The 25,240-nt window shown below is 39.2% G+C and overlaps 1 protein-coding gene across 3 annotated transcripts in view; it reads right to left on the bottom strand.

The window, feature by feature from the left end:
• LRCH1 (leucine rich repeats and calponin homology domain containing 1) overlaps positions 1–25,240 on the bottom strand; it is a 184,930-nt gene that overhangs the window by 35,200 nt on the left and 124,490 nt on the right. For 2 of the 3 annotated variants that reach the window (XM_040991405.1, XM_040991404.1), the window contains exons 6-16: positions 25,000–25,127; positions 23,837–23,900; positions 21,020–21,128; positions 17,918–18,037; positions 16,353–16,360; positions 13,509–13,573; positions 11,268–11,354; positions 10,209–10,298; positions 10,065–10,101; positions 4,347–4,400; positions 3,654–3,726 (exon numbers count right to left, since the gene is read on the bottom strand). In XM_040991405.1, the coding sequence (XP_040847339.1) occupies positions 3,654–3,726; positions 4,347–4,400; positions 10,065–10,101; positions 10,209–10,298; positions 11,268–11,354; positions 13,509–13,573; positions 16,353–16,360; positions 17,918–18,037; positions 21,020–21,128; positions 23,837–23,900; positions 25,000–25,127 (835 nt within the window). Of the gene's footprint in view, positions 1–612; positions 718–3,653; positions 3,727–4,346; positions 4,401–10,064; positions 10,102–10,208; positions 10,299–11,267; positions 11,355–13,508; positions 13,574–16,352; positions 16,361–17,917; positions 18,038–21,019; positions 21,129–23,836; positions 23,901–24,999; positions 25,128–25,240 lie in introns of all 3 variants that reach the window. The other variant, XM_040991403.1, reaches the window with a different exon arrangement.

The following is a 25,240-nucleotide window of genomic DNA, read 5'->3' as shown; positions in this document are numbered from 1 at the left end:
TTTTACACATTCTGATCTTCAGGCTAAGTGATTATTCTTGAATCTTATATAGATGAAATTATAATCAAGATGATAAAGAGTAAAAATTCAAATAATTTGAAAACAGAGAGAAGGCAAGTGATTTTTCTTCCTTTTAAGAAATGTCTCAACATTAACATTTTCTCTGCAACACTCAAGGATCAGTCAAGCAACTTAATTACCAGGAAAATTGCATTGGGTAAAATAGAGACCAAAAAAAAAAAAAAAAAAAGATAAAGTTCTTAAGGCATTTAGGTTCAGGTACAGGAGTAAACAGGGATACTCCAAATGTGCAAACCCCACATATTTGTAGACAAGCCACCAAGACAAAACACCCAAGCAGAAAAGCTAGAAAAGAAAGGAATGTCAAGTCTTCCCCAAACCCACAACAGTGGAGATAATTAAAACACAATTCGATAAACTGCTAGAGACCATTTCCCACATGCAGCTTTCTGGATGTGAGTTCCAGGCTTACTCATCATCTCTTGTCTCAAGCATGCAGGAACACATGCTCTATCCTCAGCTGCACAGAGAGGAACCGTCACTATTGGGTTATTAACGAGAAAATTGAAGAAGAGGTACAAAGCCACCTACCATTGTCACAGTCTCCTTCAGATGGAACACTGTAGCTAGAGCTGTCCCATGTTTGTGCCTGTGTAAGTTTGTTGAAGGAGATAGGAGGGAGAATGAGGGCTGGGTCTGCAGGAGAGTGAGAGAGCCAGTCCGCGTATAGTTGCACAAGGACCAGGGAAAACCAAAGGGGTGGCAGCATTTCATAAATGGCATAAGGTGCATAGGAAATGGAGTGGATTTCATTTACATGGGTTTTAATTTCAAATGCACAATATAGGAGGAGAATGAAAGATGGCGCATGGAATAAAAAGAATGACAAAAACTGAATGTTAGTACTCATCAACCAAATACTTTGCATGCAGTTAATATTGTTAATCTTAACAATTCTCTAAGCCTATAGATTTAGAGGAACTAACGGAGTCACATCAACAGAAAGAAAGATTAACCACAGATTATAAAGACTGCAAAGAAAAAGATCCAGCTGATAACTAGACAGATAACATTCTTTCTACCAAATACTATTCCCACACAAACTTGGTTGCATACAAAGTTTTAAATACATTGGAATATGCTTGTTGCTTACAAATAATACTACTACAAAATCGCTGTTTCTCATTAGAACCCCTCATCCCCCACAAGATAATATAAATTTTGTTTTTAAAGAAATTTCTAAGTCTATTGGTATCTTTTATTGATATCTGAATCTATGCATCTCTTGCCTGAACCCTTAACATCTCCTTCAAAACTGTAAAAAAACAAAAGAAATGGAAGGAGGCATACTAGTACATAGCAATTTAACCAACAAATGTCAATCAATTTTATAAACTTCTGAGTTTGTCACTTATCAAATGAAAACATCTTGTGATGTTACACTGAATATTTATATAGTAATTTCACATTTGGGAAATATCCCCATAACAAGTAATCTAACTATAAGGCACGGCTGAGGAAAACAAATGGACACAGTTCTTGGAAGAAATACTTGAGTAAATGCATTACATTTCTTTGGGAGGAAAACACAAACGCAAAAAGAAACTTCCATTTTTAGAAAACTATTCATCTACTGTAAAATCTAAACGTTATTTCAATTTACTAATTTGAGTAGACTATTTTTACTGATAACACAAAATTCATATAAGGTCATATATTTAATTTTAAAGTAGAAAATTACTTGGTTTCAAGCATTTCTTGAGTGCATGAATAAAAAAAAAATATTTATATTGTTATCACATACTCTCTAGTATGAGTCCAGGTATTTTTCTCCAGAAAATATGAAAAATATATATTGTTAATTTAAAAATTATTTAGTAAAATGAAAATAATCCCCAATATATAATACTAGTTTTACAAAGTTCCAATATTGCCACTTGCTATTCCTGGAGATAAATAAACATTATACAGAATAATGAAATTCCATAGCACTTTCAACAACTAGAACAATTTCCCCATCCATTGGTTAGTCATCATTGCTGGAAGGTTTGAAACCTAAAGAGGAAACAAACTTTGCTGTCTGTCTTCTAAAAAAAATAGTGTGCAGTTCTCACTACTACAAAGAATGGTTCAACAATGCCAGTACAATCAGTACAACAAACCTAACTTTGAGGAGAAAAAAAAAACCACTGGGTAATGTTATAACTACATTGCACAGTTGCACAAATAATGCTATCCCTTGAGATCCTTTCAATTTGTGATCTAATCCATTGCACAGTATTTTTAAACTGTGTAGAACTGTCTAGGAAGATTAGGAGTCTGTCTCCCAGAATGGGGTCCTCAGTGTGGTTCCCAGGGATTCTCAGGAAAGCATAGAGCAGCCATCTGTCAGGACTTCCCCCCACTCTCAGGACACACCCGAGACTGCAGAAGTGGCCCCGCAAAGGACCAACATCCCAGATCAGTCACATAGGCGGACCTCAAACATCAGCCACTAGAGCCTTTTTCATGTACAATTTGCTTCTCCATAAAACACACAAATTCACAGCACGCTCAAGCTCATTCTTGAATGGCTTTTTCCTGAAGTGCCTTCTCCAACTGCCAGCAAAGCATCACACCTGGCTACATATTCCCCATTCATCAACTTTGGAATGGAAAACATGTCTGTTATGAAAGAGTCGCCCTTGTTTCTGTGTTTCCAATGGCTGTCTTTTATCCAGATATACACACGTATTAACTGCTGTCAATACCCTTCTGTCCAAAGCTCAAGAGCATCCAAGTCCTTTATCACTTCACCTCCTACGTGTCTGTGTCCTTTATCAGCACTAGCTTAGCAGCATTAGAAGCAAATGTGTGCTAGATACCAAAGAATCAGAAACACCAAAACAAAGAGGCTCATGCAGGAAGGAAGGTGACACCAAACTTAGGGAAAATGCGAAAAATCTAAAGAATCTAAGGAATCCTACAGAATCTCTTCCTTTCTAAGATTGGTATTTATTAAGCATGTTGCTCTGTTATTTTTGTGAATAGACCAGTAACAAATTAAATTAGGTAAGATAAGCAGGATGCTGTTCCAGATCTTTTAAAAATTACTTCTATCTACTCCTGCAAGCCTAGATATGACCATTCTGTTGGGACAGCAAACACAGAAGACAACACACCAGGCTCAGAAAACCAGTGAGGAGTGTCTTAGGAAGGAGTTCTTCTCTCAGATGCCACCCTTTAACATAGCAGAGGGCCAGGGACCAGTGTGAAGCAGAGAGCAGCTACTTTATCTATGTTGGGTAAAAAAAAAAAAAATCTAGAACATTCCTTCTTCCCCACATGCATGCTCTCATCTTCTTTCTGTGCTTCTTTGCTCTGATTCAGAAAACAAAACAAACAAACTAAAACAAAACAAAACAAAACAAAAAAAAACCAGATGCTGTTGACTGACAACAGGGACTAAACAGCTGATTCCCTAGAAAGGAAGCTGCAAGCTCTGTCCTCCCAAAGCTGTCAGCAGGTTGTGATACCACGGTCCCAACAGGCCAGATTCACAGGATGTTTACAACTAATACTGACCAGGTTAAAAGGCTACACAGAAACCACAGAGTTATTCAGTGTAAGGATGGGAGGAGGTTTTAATTTACCTGATCGAGGCTTCAGGCCAAACGGAGCTATGCTGTTTGTGGTAGGAGAGACTGCAGGAGAGTCCTGGCTCGTCTGTGGCATAAGAAGGGAAAAGAATTAGAGAAAAGCCAAAGCAGAACCATGAACTTCAGCATACTCCAGGAATACAATAAAACTGCTCTTATTTTGCATATGTGAGTATGCAAGGAAGTTACAGCCTAAAAACAAAACACCCTCTTCACAAATGTTTCTGTGGTATAATCCACATCAACAAAGTTGTTGTCTTAAGGGGGCCCATAAATTATAGTTTTTCTGCTTGTTATAAAAATGCTTCATGATCACATGCAACTGGCAGCACACTTCAGCAGCACAGCTGTGAACATCTGGGGGAAACCTGCTGTAATGTAAGGAGATGAGAGGCAGCACTGCACAGGTACCTCATCTAAACAAATCACACATGGAATCATTTACCAAAAGGAAGACACTCCAAAGGTTGCCCATTTGAGCAGTTTTCCTTCTGCTTTCTATAAAGACGTCCCTTCATTTGTTCTTGAAAATATTTCCTACAAAAATCAACCCTGAATTACAATTAGGACCAGAGAAGGCTAATGAGAATGAGATGGATTCCCCTTGGAGACTCTTGTAGTAAAGCACAAATTAGATATCTGATCCTGGAAAAGATAATCTCATTCAGCCTGCATGAGGAAATGTACCTCATTTGCTGAATACTGGCTCCCATTAGTCTGCAAGGCTGGATCATTCTGCACCTGAAAGAAGGAAATGTGTCATGTTATCTTACACGGAGAAGCTGATGTCCAAAGAACTCCTGCTTACTTCTCTCACATCTCTGACCCACAGGCACACATTGACTACACAATGAATTAATTAGTGTGCTAAATAGCCAGGCAGGTCATACTTCCATCTTCTACAAACCAGCAGCTATATTCACAGAAAAATCTAAGCATCACATAACTACTCCAGAATGTCTGTAACTATCACCTTGCCCGGTAGGTTACCAAATCATGAGGCTTCATTAATAAATAGTCCAAGGTAGTAATCCTGATATTTAGAATCATATTGAGAGTTTTAAATATCTACCTATACTTGGACCTTGAATCATCTGGACAAATCTCCTGTAGTGAGTTAAACTCATGTGGCAACCAAAGGTTAAGAGAAAAATGTATGAGATTTTCCTATGGTAGCGTTTAGTAGCCATGAGGAATGTCAAGATGACACGCTGGTCTCCAGCACAAGGCACTGGATGGATACTGGCATCACTGATGATGCAAGAGCAGTTCAGGAAGAGTTGATAGCTCAGGTCAGTCCCCAGGAAATGACAAGCCTGTGGGGCTTGGAGATAAGCTCTGAACACTGGTAGAGGCAGGGGGGATTTAGAACCTTCATGTAAATGTGACGGTCAGTATTATCCACCTGAGTCCATGATGAGGGCCAGATTCTCTAGAGACAGTAAGGATCTGTGGCTGAGGCAAGAATTCTGGGAAATCAACAGGAAAGGGACACAAATAGAGGAGGGGCCCACAAGGGGCTCAGCCTAGCTCATTTCACCCAGATCTGACTCCTGTGCAACCAGCGGTCCAGCCTTGACCATTTGGTGATAGGCGCATTTTCACAAATCTCAGTGATGGTTTCTATTCACCATCAAGGAGTACTACTGAAAATATTCCTAACTTTGAAACAAATCTTTGAAATAAATGGCATTAATGTCCCTATATAAACTTACTTGGCTGCAGCAACTGTTCACAAATAACTGCAGGCTGGACCCCTTCCTCTGGCTTTCTTCCCTGGGCAAAGTGTACCTGGTATCTCTTCATGTATAAAACAGTAAAGCAATATGCCTATCCCAAGCAGAAAATGACACTCTGGAGAAAAGTACAGACACTCCCAAAGCATGAAATTAGTGGGCCTCTGTAGAACCTGGGGACTTTACTGGGCTTAAGGCTGGTTGGATGATACAATCAGCACACTTCTGAGCACAGAAGTCCAATGTCAGAGACTCTACAATTTACACTAGCTCAATGAAGTGCATTTAAAAATATAACATATATTTATTAGTTGTATTATAAAGTGTTTTCAGTTACCAAATAAGACCCAGAGATCTGCAGATCAAACAAACGGGACACTGAAACTCTGCTCACCAAAACCTATTCTTAATAGTCTATTTCTTATCTCTTTCCCTTTCTTTTCACTATTCATGGTATACTCAGTACTAGGTTAAGTTCCACTTCCAGTAAACATACTTGGTGTCTGTGGGACTTGATTAAGAAAAATAGGATATCAAATAAAGAGGAGATCAAAAAGTTCAATGAAAATCCACTTTGAAAATGTACCTATAGGGCCCAGTGTGGTAGCCTAGTGGCTAAACTGCTTGCCTTACATGTGCTGGGATCCCATATGGGTGCCAGTACATGTCCCAGCTGCTTCACTCCTTCCAGCTCCCTGCTGCAGCCTGGGAAAGCAGAAGACGACAGCACAAAGCCTTGGGACCCTGAACCTGCATGGCAGAGCCGGAGGAAGCTCCTGGCTCCTGGCTTCAGACTGGCTCAGTTTCCGCCAAAGTTAAAGTGAACCAGCAGACAGCTGTTTCTCTCTGACTCTCCTTCTCTCTGTAAATCTGACTTTCCAATAAAAATAAGTCTTTTTTTTTAAGATAATATAGTTGTAGTTCACTTCTGTTGATGGGAATGAAAGAATGCTACACATCAAAACTGTCTCAGACTGTTAGGAAGGCAATGTGACATTCGAAACATTTATTTTCCAATATCATCAAATGCTTACTATCAGTAAGTAATTCTTAATAATGTCTGAATCAGCTACTAAGCCACAATTAACAGAAAAAAAAACCCAACATTCAATGTATTGTTTTTAAAGATGAGATGAAAGCTAGACAGACCCAGACAAAACTGTGAACTGGGCTCATCTATATTTAGGATATACTTAGCATTTGTTCCTTCCATATGCCATAAACATTTCTGTATTGCTCAGCTACATGGAAGTACCATGAATTCACTCCATATACTAACAACTGCTCTGAAGAAGGCTGATACAATTACACCATGCAAAGGTAAGTATGGCCAGACCAAGCGTGCCATTAGCCTATAGCATGGAAAAGCAGTATGTCAAAGCACAAAGCAGGACATACGCGCTGACCATGTGAGACGTCCAGCCAGATACCTGGCCTCCTTGAGCTTCATGTTCTGCATCTATAAACTGGGCACAATAATTCCTATCTTTTGCTAATACCTCAACTGGGGCCCAAGCTCCAAAGAGCAGAGAGAACATTCAATTTTTTCATGTTGCTTTTACAGAGTTCAAAGTGGTGTTTGACATGTAGTAGACAAATAAGTAAATATTTGCTGAAGGAATGAAGTAATGGGAACATCAGATAATACTTCAAATAGTTTTTGGGAAAAAGAATTGAAAGATAAGTTTCTTTGGGTGAAAAAGTTTTGAAACTCATACACATGGGGGGGGTCTTTAAGACATTCAAAGAAAGTGTATACTATGAAAAATCTTCAAAATTTTTTTGTTAAATGATTTCTTTAAAATTTGCTTTTTTGAAAGCAAGGCCAACAGAAATGGAGAGACTAGCCTTCCATTTGTTTTCTTCAGAATTGCTCACAACAACTGTGGCTTAACTTGGTCAAATCCTGGAGTCTAGAAGCTAATCCAAGTGGGTGGGCTCTACATGGGTGGGAGGGACTCACCTGCTGCCTCCATGTGTGCACCTGTAGGAAGCTGGAATTGAAGTGGGGCTAGGACTCAAATCCAGGTATATTCCATAAGAGATGCAGGTATACCAAGTGGCAACACTGCACCAAATGGCCTCGCATGAATTTATTTTTTAATTCAAGTTTTCCACAATGTTCTCAATTATGTATACCTCATATGTCAAGTTTGGCTTACACAAAGGCCTACTATTTTTTTTAAAAATCAGACATACATGTCAAATTAACATCACCAGTGAGGGACAGATGGACAGAGAGTGGCCCCAAATGTGATACTCCAACGGCACAGCATCACTTATTTGGTATCCAAATAAAATTGAAGTTTGTTAATATAATCACAAAAAAAAATCAGCCAACCACAAATGGGTCATATTCTATTTAAAAAGTGGGAAGCTTCTGTTCTTCAAAGTTTAAACATTAGAAAAATCAAAGATAGGGTGTGGAAATGTTCCTCCCAGATTAAAGGAGGCTCTAGATTCCTGACAACTAAACACAACACCTGCCATCAGACTGGCAGGTGCTTTGAACTGTATCATTCAATCAACTGACAAGCAAGGAATACAGGTGAAGATTAGATGAAAACATGTCATTGTGTCGGGACGATATTCTGCCAGCTCTGCTTTTAGACCAGAGATGGTCTCCCTGAGAAACTGTTGAATTTATCTGGACAATGTTGGTCTGTATGCATGGTACATGCTTGTAATGAAAGAGGCATGACTGGATTTGAACTGTAATACTACAATAAGGTAGAGTAATCATACCATGGGGGAAGGGTACAGGGAGGGGTTGGGGGAACCTCAGAGTCTATGAAATGATGTCATAAAATGAAATGCAATAAAAAATTCCACAGGAATTTGTTTTTTTAAAAAAGAAATCATGTCATTGTAACTGATGAAGCTAATAGCTGAAATGAGATTACATAAGAAAAAAAAAATCCTGCTCATAGAAAACAGCCACATTAGCCGAACTTTTGTTGCTACAGTTAAATTATTCCCTAGGATCCCCTCATCCCATACTAGAGTGCTTGGTCCAGCACTCAGCCACTCTGCTTCTGGTCCAGCTTTCTGATAATGCAGATGCTGGGAGGCTCAAACACTTGGGTCCCTGCCAGCCATGTGGGAGACTGGGATGGAGCTCTGAGCTCTTGGTCAGCTTCAGTCTGGTCTAACACCACTGTTGGACATTTGCAGAATGAAATGGATGATGTCTCATCATTTCCATCTCTCTCTCTTTCAAATAAAAATAATAGAAAAAAAGAAAGTGAATTGAAACATTTATGGATGAAGGAATATGATGTATGTAACCTATCCTGAAGTATTTCAGAAGATCTATGTGGAGAAAAAGAGGTAAGACAGGGGACAAATCATAGCAGCAAAAGAGGCAGAAAGTCAACAACTGGTACAGCCAGATACAAAAGTATGAGTTTTCACAACCGTTTTTAGGAGACTATAATTCTGTTTGCCATCTTTTTTATAAGTCAAAAAATACTTTCACAAAAGAAGCTTTATAAAACTAAGTCTGCATAATACCTAAAATCAATCTCACAAGGACATCTCCAAGAACTAGAGGCAGCCTGCAAATAAAAGACATCCTGATATTCCACTATCAGGTACCTCACGGATGCTTCCAACCAGAGTGGGAGTGGTGCCATGATTCAGTCTAAAGACCACATCAGGAATAGTCGTCGGGTAAGAGCTAACATTTAGCCTTGTGTGATGTAGTCTAAACACCATGTCAGGAATAGCCATAGAGTAACAGCTAACACTTAACCTTGTGTGAGGGACCTTTTTGGAACCATCTCATTGAATCTTTTCAATAGCTATTATTATGATCCCAATTTATAATGAAGGTTAAGGTCAAAAATGTTAATTAAGGTGCCCATAGCTATCACAACTATTTAGATGAGACTAACATAATTTCATGCCACTGAACTGAACAATGAGAGCACATTCTTTTCGGCATTTTCTTAAACAGAGACTCATGCTAGTCACAAGTGAAACTACTTTACCACAGGATGTAGGGAGACACCTCAGGTGGCATAAACAGGTTTATGTTCAACCTTGGCACCCAAATTAGCCACCTTGAGCGCACTCACTAAGAAAGAAAGATGAAACAGGCTGTCAACTGCTTCATTTTCACATAATCAGCTCACACCTCCTTCCCTCTGACTTAAGGTCACTTCACCTATCTTTGGGAACTTGTAGGCTCATTTCCAATTTTATGTCTAAATTGTTTTTCTACAGCCTACCTACCCCTGCCACAGTGTCTCTTTATAATGTTCTTTCCAACTGACTGTTCGTGTCTCTGTCTTTTCCAACTTAATTCCATCTGACCAGCTCAGAGATTCTGTGGCACTAAAACCTGTGAGAAATGTCACTACTACGGTTTCTGAATAAACAGAACAGGCTCCCCATATGTCTCTACTGCCATGGCCTGGCTCAGCAGGCTAGCTGATGTGAGAGAGAGAGAGAGACTCTCACAGGAATTCATCTTTATTGAAAGAATTGGAACTAGTGAGGGGGGAAAAAAAAAACAGAAAGGGAAAACCTGTCTTGAATAAATGGAAATACTCTCCTCACACATGAAAATATTCACTCCCAAGCCATATGAATTTTCAGAGTAGGGTGAACAGTAGGAACAGCAGAAAACTGCACAGAATGTTGGTTCCTCCAAGAGCTGTCTTACCTCACACAAGGACGACGTCTCCAGCTGTATCTGACCACTATAGTAACAGGGAGACAGGAAAAACAACACATAAATGGAATTGAACACCCATAGACTTCAGTGTGCAAGTAGAAAATACACTTTAAAATTAAAAGGTACACATACTTCAGTGTAGGATCTTGTAATTCTAAGGCTTCTCCTGACTCCATAGGGTACAGGCTTAAAATACTTCTCTCTGTAATATCCGTGCTTAGCCTAAAGAGTAGGGGGAAAACAAGTCAGCCAAGAGATTATGCCTTGATTTCTAACACATGCTATAGGACCACATGGGTCAAAATGATACACTCAACAGTTTCAGTATCTTTAAGTTTCTGACAGCAATTTTGAACTGCATGGTATTTTTCTACCCATGTATCAAAATCTAATGTTTTTCATCTGCTATTGATACTAAAATCCAACTTCCTTAAAAAATAACAGTTAATTTCAGATAATGCATTATTTTCCTAGGTAGCATATGTTAAATTTCATTCTAGAATGTCAGTAAAGATGCCAAAGTAAACACATTATAGTATATGCTTGGAAAAATGATGTGAGCTTTGAAAGACAGAAACAGGGAGAACATATGGTATAGTGGTTAGGAAACTGTACAGCAGTTTGCATGCATGTCACAGAACCTGTGTCTGAGTCCCAGCTCTGCTTCCAATTCCAACTTCCTGCTAATGTGCTTTCTAGGATGCAGAGTGTTAATGAAAAGTATGTTTTCCACTTGCATTCCTTTACCTTTAGCTAAGAAATTTTTTTAAAAAATTGTTCAATTTATTGTTGATAGCCAATTCAAATAAATAAAAATATTCAGTAACCCAAACCCCAATAAGCATTTATTTAGTTAACATATGTATGTATGGTAACTATTAGAAATAACTGCAATAATATTCGACATACAGTTCTTTCTCTTTTTTAAAAACGATCCCTTATATTTACATAAATCAGGGTTTAAAATCCTCACCTAGATGAAATATGCACTCCTATTATATTTCTATTTTTAAATATAAATTAGATGAGGAAATTCAATCCCCCTGGAAGTTCTTCTACTTTTGGATCTTGGGAAAACAGTCAATTAAAATGGGCCAAACTACAAGTAAAAATGCACTAGGAATTGAGATGATGTATTCAATAAAACAGAATGCATTTATACATAAAACCTAAGCTAGGAAAGACACATACCCGCTGGGATCTTGCAGCAAGTCTACTGCTTCTCTTAGCTGCTCAATCATCACTATATCCATGTCCTGATCTTTGGATGAACTTACTCTGTAACAAGAAACCAAGCACCAGAACAAAAACAATCAGTGAAACATGAACAGCATCCAGGTTTGTAACAGCAAACTTATAAAAATCCACCTGACTCTTAAATATGATCTCACTGTAGACATGTCAGCATCCTGTAGTGTACAGTGACAGAGTACAGAGGGAAGTCTCCTTGTAGGGGAAGCCCTGCTTTGCTGTAAAGCTGCTCATGCAAGACCTCAAGGTGCTTGGGATCTCAACTCCAGTGCACAAGTCAGGCAAGGCACTAGATGGGAAGCCTTCCCAATGTGCTTCCCTGACTCTGCGGGGCTTCCCACAGGTGCTCCTCTGACCAAATCTGCTCTCCTCTCTGGGCCTTCCATTTCAACTCTACCAACACAGCTTTGCCAGGTGACACAGTACTGCTTGCTGGCCTTCCAACTTTAATTAACCAGCATCGCTGAGTCTAATTACCCCCTCATAGTACAAAGCCTCACTGTGGGACAGCGGCGATTGGCTTGGGCTCCACATGGCAATATCATATATGGAGCTCAAGATAAATTAATAATAATAATAACAACAAATCCAAACATTAGACCTACTACTCCCAAGTGGGTCTCATTAGATATTGAGCATTTTAATTGCAGACAACCTATTTTACAGGCAGGGTGGAGAACAGTATTAAATTGAGATTAAAAGGTCCAAAGTATAGTTTAAAACAGCTCCCTTTTCCCCCGTGGTTCTGTGATCAAGGCAGTTCTCCTTACTTTCTCAGAAGCACAAGTACCTCCAATAAATATGCAGTGGTAGTACAGAGATCAAAAAGAAACTTCCAGTGTTTTTATAAGAGCAACAGAAATTTGATCATGGTTAGCCCTTCCCACCACAGAACAAAAGCAATGACTTTCTTATAAGCAATGTGGTAAATTCTTACTAAGAAAAAACTTCACAAGTATAAGTGGGAATTTTTGGACTAAGATTTCTAAGATTCTACAAAACAAAATCCTAGAAAGCATAATTTAACTGACATGGTCAAAATTAATTCCTTTAAAACAGTCATGTGATGTCATTCCCCACCCCCACCCCCAATGCACCATGCCAATTAAATCTTTATAGACAACACCGCAGAAGAGGTATCTGTCTGTTGTCACACTCTTTGGGTTCAAATGCTAGGGCCAAGGGAATCAAATCTGTGCCTCAGTGAAAGAGAAGAACAAGTCTTCTAAGGATTGTTGAACAGATCAAACCAATTATGACTAACATGTGTATTTAATAAATGCTTGTGATGGCAGTCAAGGGACATGCAGCCACAGCACTGGACATCAAATCTTAAACCTTAAGGCTTTGCATAATAAAGGGACCTGTACTACAAATGACTTTGGGTCTAGCTACTGGCTTCTTCAGACAAATGAAAAGAAGGGAAGAACATCTCCACCTTTAAGTTATTTCTCAAAATCTTGCATCCAAGCACAGCTTCAGTCAGATGAAATTTAGGCCAATAAAGAGATATAACTTTGATGACAACATCCAATATTGTGACAGTAAGGATCACACAGAGGGAAACTGCTAATTTCTTGTCAAAACCATCAGGTAAGAGTATCAGCAGATCCAAAGAACAGGGGCTCAAATCCTATTTCAACAGGGCTACCTGTTTCCTTAGAAATGTACACGAGGGCCCAGCTTGGTAGCCTAGCAGCTAAAGTCCTCGCCTTGCACATGCCAGGATCCCATATGGGTACTGGTTTTAATCCCGGCTGCCCTGCTTCCCATTCAGCTCCCTACTTTGGCCTGTGAAAGCAGTTGAGGACAGTCCAAAGCTTTGGAACCCTGCACCTGTGTGGGAGACCTAGAAGAGAGTCTAGGCTCCTGGCTTCAGATCAGCACAGCTCCAGCTGTTGTGGTCACTTGGGGAGTGAATCAATGGATGGAAGATCTTCCTCTCTGTCTCTGCTTTTCTCTGTATATCTGACTTTGCAATAAAAATATTAAAAAAAAAAAAGAATAGTTGACTTGAAGACTAGTGTCGTGGCTTGAATGCTAAGCCTCTGATAATGGCACTGGCATCTCATATGGGTGGTGGTCCTATGTCCAGCTGCATCAATTCCAAAATAGGTTCCTGCTAGTTAAAAAAAAAAAAAAGTACAGGAAAGGTGGCTCCTAAGCAAGCCTGGCACTTACATTCCCTCGCCTGGCCAGTGTGCGTCCTCTTCTATCCTTAACAGCTCTTCACAATCTTCTGGCCTCTCCTGTCAATGAAACACATGGCTTTCTGAGAACTACTGGCTGCTCAGAAGTCAAGGTGAAAGCCTGCCTCAGCCCATGTCCACAGCAGCATTATCCACAACAACCAAAAGGCAAAAAACAAGCCACGTCCTCTAAAAGCAGAAGACTTGACACATGGCACACACATGGATGAACCTTGAGGACACTGCGCTCAGTGTCATAAACCAGTCACAACCAGACAAACACTGGATGGCTTCACTCAATTATCAGAAGAGTTAAATGACACAAAGTAGAATAGCAAATGCCAGGCTTTGGCAGGAGGGGTAATATCGAGTTGTTTCGTGAGTACAGAGTTTTGGTTTTGGAAGACAAACAATTTTGGTGTTGGCTGCACCACCAAGTCAATGTGCTTAATACATGCTGAGGTATACACTTAAGAAGGGTCCATTAGGGGCTAGAGCAATGGCTCAATTAGCTAATCTTCCACTAAGTGCATTGTGATCCAATTTTGAGCACCAGTTCATGTCCCCGGTTTTTCCACTTCCCACCCGGTTCCCTGCCTGTGGCCTGGGAAAGCAGTCAAGGATGGCCCAAAGCCTTGGGACCCTGCACCTGCGTGGGAGACCCAGAAGTAGTTCCTGGCTCCTGACCAGCTCAGCTGCAGTCAGCTGCTGCAGTTACTTGGGGAGTGAACCAGCAGATGGAACATCTTTGTTTTTCCTTCTCTGATAAATCTGCCATTCTAATGAAAGTAAGTGTTTTTAAAAATGGTTAGTTATTAGAGGGTATCTAGAATGTTCTCAACAAAAGCAAATGATATGTCAAGGTTGCAGATCATATTAGTTACTCTGATCACTGCACATTGCATATAGGAGCTCCCCACCACAAATTCATGTATAAAATTGTCACATTGCCCTACATATAATCACTATGTGTCAATTTTTCAAATACATAAAAATGGAAACATAGCTAAGATGGTAAATTTTACATCAACACATTTATTACAATTTAAACACTAAAACAAACTGGCCAAGGACCACAGACTCCGTTAATTCAGCATCAGAAATTTAACATTCAACTGGATTCGTTACTGCCCTGTCAGCAGTCTTGGTGCTGACAGATCCTGTCCTTGAGCTTGGGAGTCACATGTGGATGTGTACACTAGTGTTTGTGAGAGCAGGAGGTAGGGGTGTGTGTGTGTGTGTGTGTTTTATATTGTTGGCAAAGAAGAGAATGTATTAAGGACTTTATGACTTATATTGATTTAATCATGTGTACAAAATTGGAAATTCACTCAGATGTCCTCTTTCCCCTTCCCACCATCCACTCCACATACATTTGAGTGAAATGGGAATGAATACTGACAGAAGAGAAAGGTATGTGTTCCACTATGGGCCTATGCTTCCTTGCACTTTCATCTGACACAGGAAAAAAACAAAACTGCTGTACTCAGCCAACCGCCAGAACGGAAGCCACCCCCATGCCCGGCGAGGACCACATTTTCCCGGTGAGGAAGAAGGAACAACAGACAAAAACTCTGTTTTCCATGTCAAGGTTCTGGTGGGTCACCAGAACCAAGACCAGACCATTCTGCAGATGTGTCAGCAGGATGAGGCTCTTCCTGAGCAGCTCACTGCAACTGCCTAAGGCAGGCCTCTGGCTTGAGACACGAGATGTTTTCCACGTGGACTATAATATGCTGTGTCAGCACATTAATTTCCATACTACTCTCCAAACGACAGTGGAATTCATAGGTGAAAATACACTACCAGGAATGACCAAGGCAACCTGTTCTATCTCTTTCTGTTCAGTGTCAGCTATTGGAGCCATGGAGATTTCTTTCCCATTTTCAGCTTCAAGATGAAAAGTAGCCATAAGTAAAAATCATTTATGCTTCTCCCCCAACCCCTCATTGTGTAGAAAAGGCTTACTGGGCTTTTTGGGTTCCATTAGATGATGATAATGTTGATTTTCATTATTCATGAATTCTATATTTGTGAATTTGAGTACTCATTAAAATTGACTGGGAGGCCCTAAATGAGTGTTTGTGCTGCTTTTCAAGCCATTTGCAGATAGATGCACAGAGGTATAAAAAAAAAAAAAAAAGCTGTGAGTCACAGATGTGTCCATTCCCAAATGAGGTGTCAAAAGGCATGTGCTACCTTCTTCCTTCAGCTCCTACAAAGTAACTAAGTGTAAATGCTGTGCCTTAATGACATTTTTCCACACTTCAGCATTTTTTGTTGGTATATTTCTATTTCAAACAGCCCCATAATACTGCAATGCTGACTAGTGTATCAAAACCTAAGAAGACAATAATATAATTTGCAGACAAAAGATGTGTGTGAGATAAGCTTTCGGCAGCAGCTGAGTTATGGTGCTGTTGGCCATGAGTTCAATGAGAAAGAATTCTCTCTCTCCCCACCCCCAACTATCCAGAAGCGTCTTTAAATAGAAAGGAGGCTATTAATTGATTGGCCAACAAATATAAAGTAGCTAAAAGCTCTCAGAAACCTAAATCTGTATTTGCTTTTGAAGCAATGATTCCTCACTGGATAATTTAATACGCTAGGTGACTTCTCATAGTATACCTGTCCTGAATGAAACAAACAAGTGCTGTTACAAAAGTATGCAATTACCCTTAAAGGCTGCAATGACTGCGTGTTGGACAGTTCAACGTGATGAATGACTTCACACAGTGCACTACCATGAATGATAAAAACAGACTGCAATTACAAGAGTACAAGATGCTAATTTTTAAAAGAAAACAGTGATGGTCAAAGTAACAAGGAGCTTGACACTCTTGTCTCTCAGGTGCATTTCTCAATGATAGAAGTCAACCCCAATTTGGGCCCAATTGTCAATGTTTGGCTTTTTGCCCCACCTACTGCAGATTAAGTTTTCATTTTATGGCCAGGCTCCTCCTGTTGGTGTTCCAATAAAAGGGCTTTCCAGGAATTATTCATTAAATTGACCTCAACACTTCTCTTAGCCACTCCGTTTCTGTTCAAACTATCAATTCTGCAGAAAAGACACTAACCAAAGAAACTTTCACTTTAGGAAATTCATGAATCCAGGGAAAATAGCTTTTTTGAAACAATGCATTTTATTTTTCTAATCACCTTGTTTTCCTTTAGAACTTAAATTTAGGCATCTTACTAACACCTTCTGCAGGGTTTCCATCTCTTAATCCAATACTGAGAAAGTTTCAATTCTCAGTGTTGTTATGACTTGACTGTCCCACAGAACTGACAGATGAGTCAAATCCAGGAGAGCTTTGTGAGACTCACAAGAGTAATGCGACTAGATCTATATGTAGGAAAATGTCTGCTTGTAGAATACAAAGTGTGTGCATGTGTGTGTAAGCATATGCACGCGTAGATGCTGCAGCTAGGACTCATATATTCACCGAGTGAGAGAGAAAAAGGCATAACTAAAGCAGTGTCAATTGAGATGGATTGCACAAACAAGGACAGAGGGCGAAGAACCGAGGCTTTCCATGTTTATCCTTCTATGTAAGTTAGGGAATCACTGTAGATGGCTTTCTACGCACATGTCAAGTTCATTATTTTATCTTGTTGACATAAGGATATCCTGATCATACCAGGGTCTCACGCAATATAAAAATGCTCAAAGTGAGTCCAGCCTTGATGACATGGTCTTCAGAAAATAAGGATATACACTTACAGACTTCATTCTAGGAGGCAATATTATAACTCAGAGATCATCAGCTCTCCCAGGACACAGTGCATCTGCATGCTACTCAAACAAGAATGCTCAACTGGAAACAACGGAGTGGCAGAAACAGACCACAAACCTACTCATGTGTTGACCAGGGGGTTTAGCCACCTGCTTTCAGGAAGGGCTCATTTTTCTGTGACAAGGGTTTTGCTGACAATTAGAGACATCTCACCAACACTACAGAGCAACGGTAACAGGTCAGTAACAAGGTTCTGCAGAGTGACCTTTCCCAAAGGAAAACACATTCACTTCCAGGTCTTCGAAGGCTCCACTTTTCTCTTTGTCTATGGGCATATTCACATTCAAATCAATCACTTAAGATTTACAGAAAAGAAGCTGGAACTTTGTTCGATTTCACCTTCTATTAAGTGGTTGTGGTAATTCTAATAGGATGCACTGAGTGATGGGAAGTGAAGTTATTTTTTTAATATCCCTGAAGCAGACAAATGGGAGGCCCACATGGTAGGAATAAATACACAGGCTTTGGGAAGATGATCTGCAAGCTGCAGGGCAGTTTACACTGAGCTGGACACTGAAGGTCATGGACTGGTAACCTTGAACTTAAAACTGAATGGAAGAAAAGGAGTAAAAACACTGACTGATGCAAAACCTTGCCTTGACACAGTTGCGAAAGCCAGGGTGTAGAACATCTGTCTCATGCAGAAAATGATCTCTTTCTTCTCCTGAGTTATCGTTGTCACTCAAAAGGGAAGGCTCTGGTTGAAATTCCTGATGAAATTCCCCTATTAGCAAGATTAAAAAAAAATAAAATAAAAGAGCAAGTGTCATTTCCTGAACAGAAGAATCAAGCACGATGGTTCCCAACTACATTATCTGATTATTTTAATCTTCCCTCTTGCCAAAGAGTAAGGAAGAGTAGTGGAACAAGTTTTGTCTTACCTGAATTTTTTGAAAAAAAAAAAAAAGAAAGAAAGAAAGAAAGAAAAAAAGGAAGAAAGCAAATCAAAAAGAAAAGAAAGCAAAGTAAAAAAATAACCAGAAAGTCCCAAATTAAGTGGAAAAAATCAAGCCTTCTTTAACATGTAGTTCCTTACATACCAAATATCCCTTACTTGCATAGAGAAAAGAGAAAAGAACATACAAAAGATGACTCTCGGCAAAATGTCACTAAACATTTCAAATTTAGTGTCTACTGAGGAGCTGTTAAATGGCATGTAGTATGCCAAACATTTCATGGATTAAAAAACTAGGGGTGGGTGCTTGGTGCAGTGATTAAGGCACCAGCTGGGACCCTGAGTCCTAAACTGGAGTGCTTAAATTTGAGACCTAGTTCCACTTTTGTTTCAAGCTTCCTGCTAATGTTCACCTTGGGATCCAACAGATGAAGGCTCAAGTGACTGGTCTGTGCCACCAACATGGGAAAGCAGGATCGAGTTCCTACTCCCCATTATTAGTTGAGCAAACTGGTGGAGCTTTGCTTCTCTGGCTCTCTGCCTTTCCAGTGAAATACTTTTAATGAGTTAAATATGATCCTTTGGACTTAAGCAGCAATTAATTTCAGGAGAAATATGGAGTTAGAACTGAAAAGAAACAACTATGCGGACAGGAACCATGGCATAATAGAGGCTGGCATACCATTTGGGGGTCAGTCCATGATCTTGCTGCTTTACTTTGATTTCAGCTTCCTACTCGGGGCCTAGGAAAACAGCTGAGAATGCCAAAGTCCTTCGTGCCTGAACCAGCATACAGGATCTGGAAAAGGCTTCTGGCTCCTAGCTTCTAATTAATACAGCTCCGGCTCTTGCAAATCATTTGAAAAGTGATCCAGCAGATGCAAGATCTCTTTCTCTCTCTCTCACTGTCTCTCTCTCTCTGATTCTGACTTACACATAAAAATAAATAAATCTTTAAATAAACAAAATAAGAGATGACTAGGAAAAGGGCCTTACAAAGATGAGAGTATGCACAGGTAAGATAAATCCAATACCACATCCTTGGCATACTGTAGAGAGTAGAGGAGGCAAAAGGAATGCCAAGAACAAGTTTTTGTTGTTGTTGGTTTCCTTTTTGGTTTTATTTATTTATTTATTTATTTGAAAGGTAGAAAGAGAGACACAGAGAGAGATTTTCCATCTGTTTCTTCGTTTCCCAAAGGCCACAACAATCAGGGCTGAGCGTGGCCAAGACCACGAGCCAGGAGATTCATCTGATTCTCCACATGTGTGTCATGGTCCAAGAACTTAAGCCATCTTCTACTGCCTTCACAGTCATGTTAACAGGAAATGGGATCAGAAATGGAACAGCTGGAACTTGACCTAGTGCCTGTATGGGATACAGGTATTACAGGCAGTGTTAACTCATTCTTCTATAATTCTGGCCCAAGGAGAAGAAGTTTTAGTGGATTGGTGATTAAAAAGGAGCAAACAGGGCTACCTCTCCAGATTCTAAGTCAGCAGAACACCCATGTCTAGAGCAGCAGGGTGATAACTCACTGGTAACAGATGTTGTACTTTTATTTGAAATCTTGCTTAAAACACTACCTCCTACACTGTATAATATTACCAAGTTTATCTGCATGAAGCATGTGGTGGTTTCAGCTGAATATAAACTGTGTAGCTACGTTTCTGGATAACATATGGCTCCAATCACCATCTCAGGTAAACATAAAGGCTACACTTGAATGACAATCTTTAAATCCTAATGGAAGAAGTAAAACTAAACAATTTTGAGTTGATTTAAACACTTCTCCAATTAATAGGAGCATATCATCATACTTTTAGGAAGAGGATCTGTATGCCAGTTCAATTCTGTATCATTTACATAGAAATTAGTCTCCGCTACAAATTAATCTATTTATACTAAAGAAAAAAAAAAACCATGCTACAAATGAAAAAGGAGCAAATTTGAGTATTTTCCATAAAAGTCATCGAGCAAAGAAGAATAATCAAATACTGTCTTCAGATACTCTCTATGGGCCATTCACTGAGCTATGAAAAAGAAGACAAAAGTATGCAAGATACTGTGTTTAGTGATCATAAAATGACTCAAAGAATCACTAACCTTCATTATCTCATTTTAATGTCAACCAGTTTATCAATATTAAGCAGACTGCGGAACACACATCTCAAATATATTTCCCATTGTACGTGTCATTAGATGTGGTCACGGGATGAAATCTACCTTGCAAGTAATGGGTACTCCTTCCAGACCCAACCAATAAAACTCACCATCAGCAAACTTTCATGCTACGCACTATGGGGACAGTCTGAAAGTTTTGGGTCAGAGACAGTGGGGTCTTTGGAGGAAAGCTCAAGTCCTGGAGTTAGTCTTTGGGAGAGAACTGCCTACCAATCTCTAACTTCAATTTAGATTATACTGGATTCGTGATACACCACGGGGATTGGGAAACGTTATGTGTTACAGCAGCTAGAGCTGTCCTGACTAACCATGTGTTACATACTATTGTTTCATTCCCAATACTGGATTTACATAACTTCTATAAGTCTTCAGAAAGAATACTGTCTGTGTGGCCACTGGAAAGTGACTGAATTCCTCAGGGCTCCATCTTTCTAAGAGGGAGATTATCAGAGCATTTATCTCACAGTTTTGAAATTTTTTTTTCCCCAATAAGACCAGCCTACCAAAGGTACATAATCCTGGGACACGGGAAATGTTCAATAGGTACTAACAATTACCTTGTCACATTTGTATACCTGTTGTGTTAAAAATAACATCTGATATAGAACACAAGCTCATTCTCAGACCTTTAACTGGGCTAAGGCGAAGATGGCATGAGTCGTCCTTGGCGATCTGTTCCTCTTCCATGATATTTGACATTGGCACATTGAGGCTCACAGTGTCTTCATCAGAAGGCTAAAAAGACACAATGTACTATTTCATTCAAGAGAGAAGTATCAGCATGGAGAGAATAAAAATTACATAATGCAACATTCCATGATGCTTGCAAACATACTGAGTAAAAACACCAGAGATTAGACAATTATGCTTACACAGTTCCAAAGTTCAAAAACATAATACTAACTCAAGTTCTTAAACTGAGAGCTGGTTACATGGGTATGTGTTTCCTCTGAGGACACTCACTGAGCTAACACTAACCTGTCCTGCTCTATATGTATATTCTGAGTGGAGATCTTGGCAGTATCCATCTTTTTGCTAACCTAAATGCCAAGGTCAGGGGACTACAAATGACTATGTGGTACCAGGTGTAAGAGGAACTTGTATAAACAAATTCACCACCATATCAGGTCTTATTCGACTGTTTTCATAGAGACAACACTCACATCTGAAAACAAAGCTAATTTACAAAAGTACATTAATGATGTATATGGTTAGTCATAAAGTCAACCTCGGCAACTCCACTTCCTTTCTTTAGAGTATATCCTATGTGCAACATCAAGCCTAGATTCATTTCCATCTGAGACATAACACACACTTGTACAAAAATGCTACACAATTGCAGGAAATGAAAAGAATGTGTTCTATGTACTTTTCAGAAGACAGCTTTGGCTTATCATGGGAGTTAGTGCTCTCGGAGGATCTCCCCTCTCACATGAGCTGACAATGCTTATTGAAGAACCTGTGACTCAGTGAAAAAGGAGACAGGGAACCTCATTTTGCTCCAGCCCCCAATTAGTGCTACTACGTAATGAACAGCTACGTTATGTCAACTCTCAGGAACCTCTGTAGCTGCAAGTGATGGTGGGCTGTGGCCATCTAAGTCCTAGAGTGGAGTGTGACCTTCAAGTCTCAGGAATTGCCACCAATGGCCTTTGGACACATGCACAAATTGTCTAGAAATTGGCAGAAGAGAAGCATACATGTGGTTCATTACATTTATATTCACTGTGCCCTCATGTGTTCTTGCTTGCTTTACCTTGAAAGCACAAATAGAAGCAAATGTTCAATCAATGGCAACAGCCAAAGAAAGGAAGGAGTCAAGATTCCTGAATCCCACAATGAGATGTAAAAGTAGGAAGAGTGACAGACCTTGGCTAATAACAACTGCCTAACAACAAAAAAATGGATATAAAGGATAACTCAGAGCCCAATGCCATTCTAAAGTAATAGATTTCTCCAAGGTGTTCTTAGCTAATGAGGTTATCATGGGAAGCAAGAAAAAGCCAAAAGGAGGATCTGTGTGCATTTTGTTTTGTCAAATATAATCCTTTCCAGAGTTCCTTTTCCATTCATCCACCTCCCTTCTTAAAGATATAGCAGAATTTCTTGACACACATCTAATTAAAAGAGAGGGAATGAATCCTTGGGCTCCTTTTAGAATGATATTAGCATCCTACTTATTCAAAGTGAGGACAAAAGGATAATGGAGTTCTTTGTGTAATGTTTTATTAATGAGTTAATTACCCTTAGAAGACAGATAAAGGATAAAGCAGAGTCTGTTTAATAGAAAATATGATAGAATTTAATAGAAAATAAGCTCAGAGTGAGTAGTTTCTTAAACAATGGTGCATTGAGGGGACTTAGGAGTTTAATAAAGTGTAAAGGGATGAATTAGCATACAACTTAGGAAGCCATGTGGGTAACATCCACCCATCCCCTGCCACAGTAGACTATTCATGTGATTAAGTTTCTTTTACTGACATTAGCTTTCTTTTTCTTACTGTTAACCTTCCCTCCATTAATATATTCTGCATTAGAAAGATTAAAAAAAAAAGAATCCTGGGATTTCAAAGTACACAGCAAAATACAGCTTTTTGTAAGAAGGTGATTAAAGTACCTTCGTGATATAATACACTATAGTCCTGAGGAGTGCTGGGAGAAAGCTTTCTCCTAGAGCACCAGGTAGTAAAAATGTGAATTCCCTAAAGGTGTAATTGACAGGCTGGTTAAAAGGTCAGAAGACAACAATGCTTCAGAACTCAGTGACTATAAGACCTCAACACCTTCCCTCAAAAGGGAGGGAAACTTGAGGCTCCATTCTCTATCACACCTGACCTTCCAGTTCCCTGGGTCAACAGGCACCATTTAATGGTGAATAATAGTTGAAGAATGTAACGGACTGTGCATGAGATAATCAATGTGTTAACAAAGAAGGCTGACTTTAAAACCACTATAAGAAAACACTGGGGTATGCAGTCTCTTCGTTCACACGCATTTTCATTAAAGAGCTTCACGGATACCTAAACACCACAGAATCTTTCTTTTTTTAAAAGTATTTATTAAGCATTCAAGAATATCCTATGTAACCTATGCCAGGGGAAGAGGAAGACAGAGATTCTACTTTGGAGACATTTATAAAATAGTAAAGATGCAGAATGAGCTACCAGCAGCTAATATTACAACAAACCTGCCAATGGTTTCATCACATGTTCTGCAGGTGCATCAATGCTCTTTCTCAGAAAGGAGATCAATGAATACTACTGGCAGGAATGAGGCAACTTTAAAAAGCTGCTGGTAGAGACTGGGTAAAGATATATGCTTGTGTTGGTAAGAAATGATGGGAATTCACCAGTATAAGTATGGTAAGTATATTCCACACACTTTTTGAAGACCTTGCATACACTCGGGAGCACAGAGGGGAGAAATCTGATTGCAAACTTTACCTCAGTGGCAGATAATCGCTTATCTCCATTATCACTTCCAACTCCTGAGTCAGAATCCTTCTTGCTGGGATAGATGTCATCCATAAATAATTCATTTAGGAAAAAAAATTTAATCACAAACTTTATACAAAGACACATCAATTAACAATCCAATAATGATTGCTATGCAAACTCTGACTGATAATACAAGGGAATAAATCATTGTCCAAATAAATATTAAGATATTAAGTTAATGAAAATCAGGTACTTGTTCTGTTTAAACACAGAAGCAAGGGTGAAGCAGTAACTCTAGCTACATGTTGTTAGTTGCCCATTTTCTTGTTTATTCTAGCATATTAAAAACAATAAATTACACAAGTCTTTAAACCTACTAGTCATTAAGTGTAACTACTTTGGGGTTGTCATGGCTTTGTCATGGCTCATCCCTGGCCATTGAACCCTTCTGGGGACTAGATCAACAGATGAAAGATTTCTCTCTTTTGTTTCTTCCTCTTTCTCTATAACTTTTTCAAATAAATAAATGCTTCCAAAAAATTATCTTCTCCAATTATCTTCTCCAATCTGTAAACTTTTGCAAAGTGATTACATAAATTTGACAGTGTCTTTACAAAGATAAAATAATGAATCCAGGTTAAACATTATAAAAAGCTAATTCTAAATGAACATGGTTAACCAAACATGAAGCAAAAGATTTATACAGTGAAGACTTCTCAAAAAAGCAAAACAAAACCACTCCTGCAATTTTATAAGTGTGTTCAGTGTGGGAATTTTGTTCTTTTAAAGTTCAAGGCCTGCTTCATGCCATTAAAAGTTGAAGAACATGTGAAAATGTTCTGACACTTCTATCCTTAATAGGAAGTGGGAGAAACAAAAAGCCTCACACACTGCATTTTAAAAGGACAATTAAAAAGTAAAGCATTCACAATGTTCTGAAGGCACATAAAAGATTAAAGATAATTGTTAAAAAGATACTGTTAGCTTAATATCACTATTTTAATTAAATAAAATGTCAAATATTTATAGATCTTAGTTATGCATAAACACACATGTGAACGAAGTACAGAAGACTGGTAGGGGAAGGGGTGCGAGAGATGGAGAGATGTCAGAAATTATCTACAGCCTCAATGTTTTCTTTCTTTGAAACAGTGAAGGTGCCGACTCACCTGTCTTCCACGTGCTGCTGTAAATGGGGCCTCTCCATGGCTTGGAGATAAAGGGAATCGGTTGACTTAATTTGACACGCTTGTATGCTCAAGTACTTAAATATGTGCACTTTGCCCTTTGTGCAAATCTGTGGAGGGATTAACCCGCATTTTTCAATGAGAAAACAAAATGCAAATACTGGGCACATGCTATTTCCACCACTTCACTTTAGGCAATGTCCACATACTGCTTGCTAAATTT

The sequence above is a fragment of the Ochotona curzoniae genome, unplaced genomic scaffold, assembly GCF_017591425.1.
Source record: "Ochotona curzoniae isolate NIBS_2020 unplaced genomic scaffold, NIBS_Ocur_1.0 contig_64, whole genome shotgun sequence".
NCBI lineage: Eukaryota > Metazoa > Chordata > Mammalia > Lagomorpha > Ochotonidae > Ochotona > Ochotona curzoniae.
Note: the sequence above shows the minus strand (reverse complement) of the source record. Positions and strands in the feature narration are given on the sequence as shown.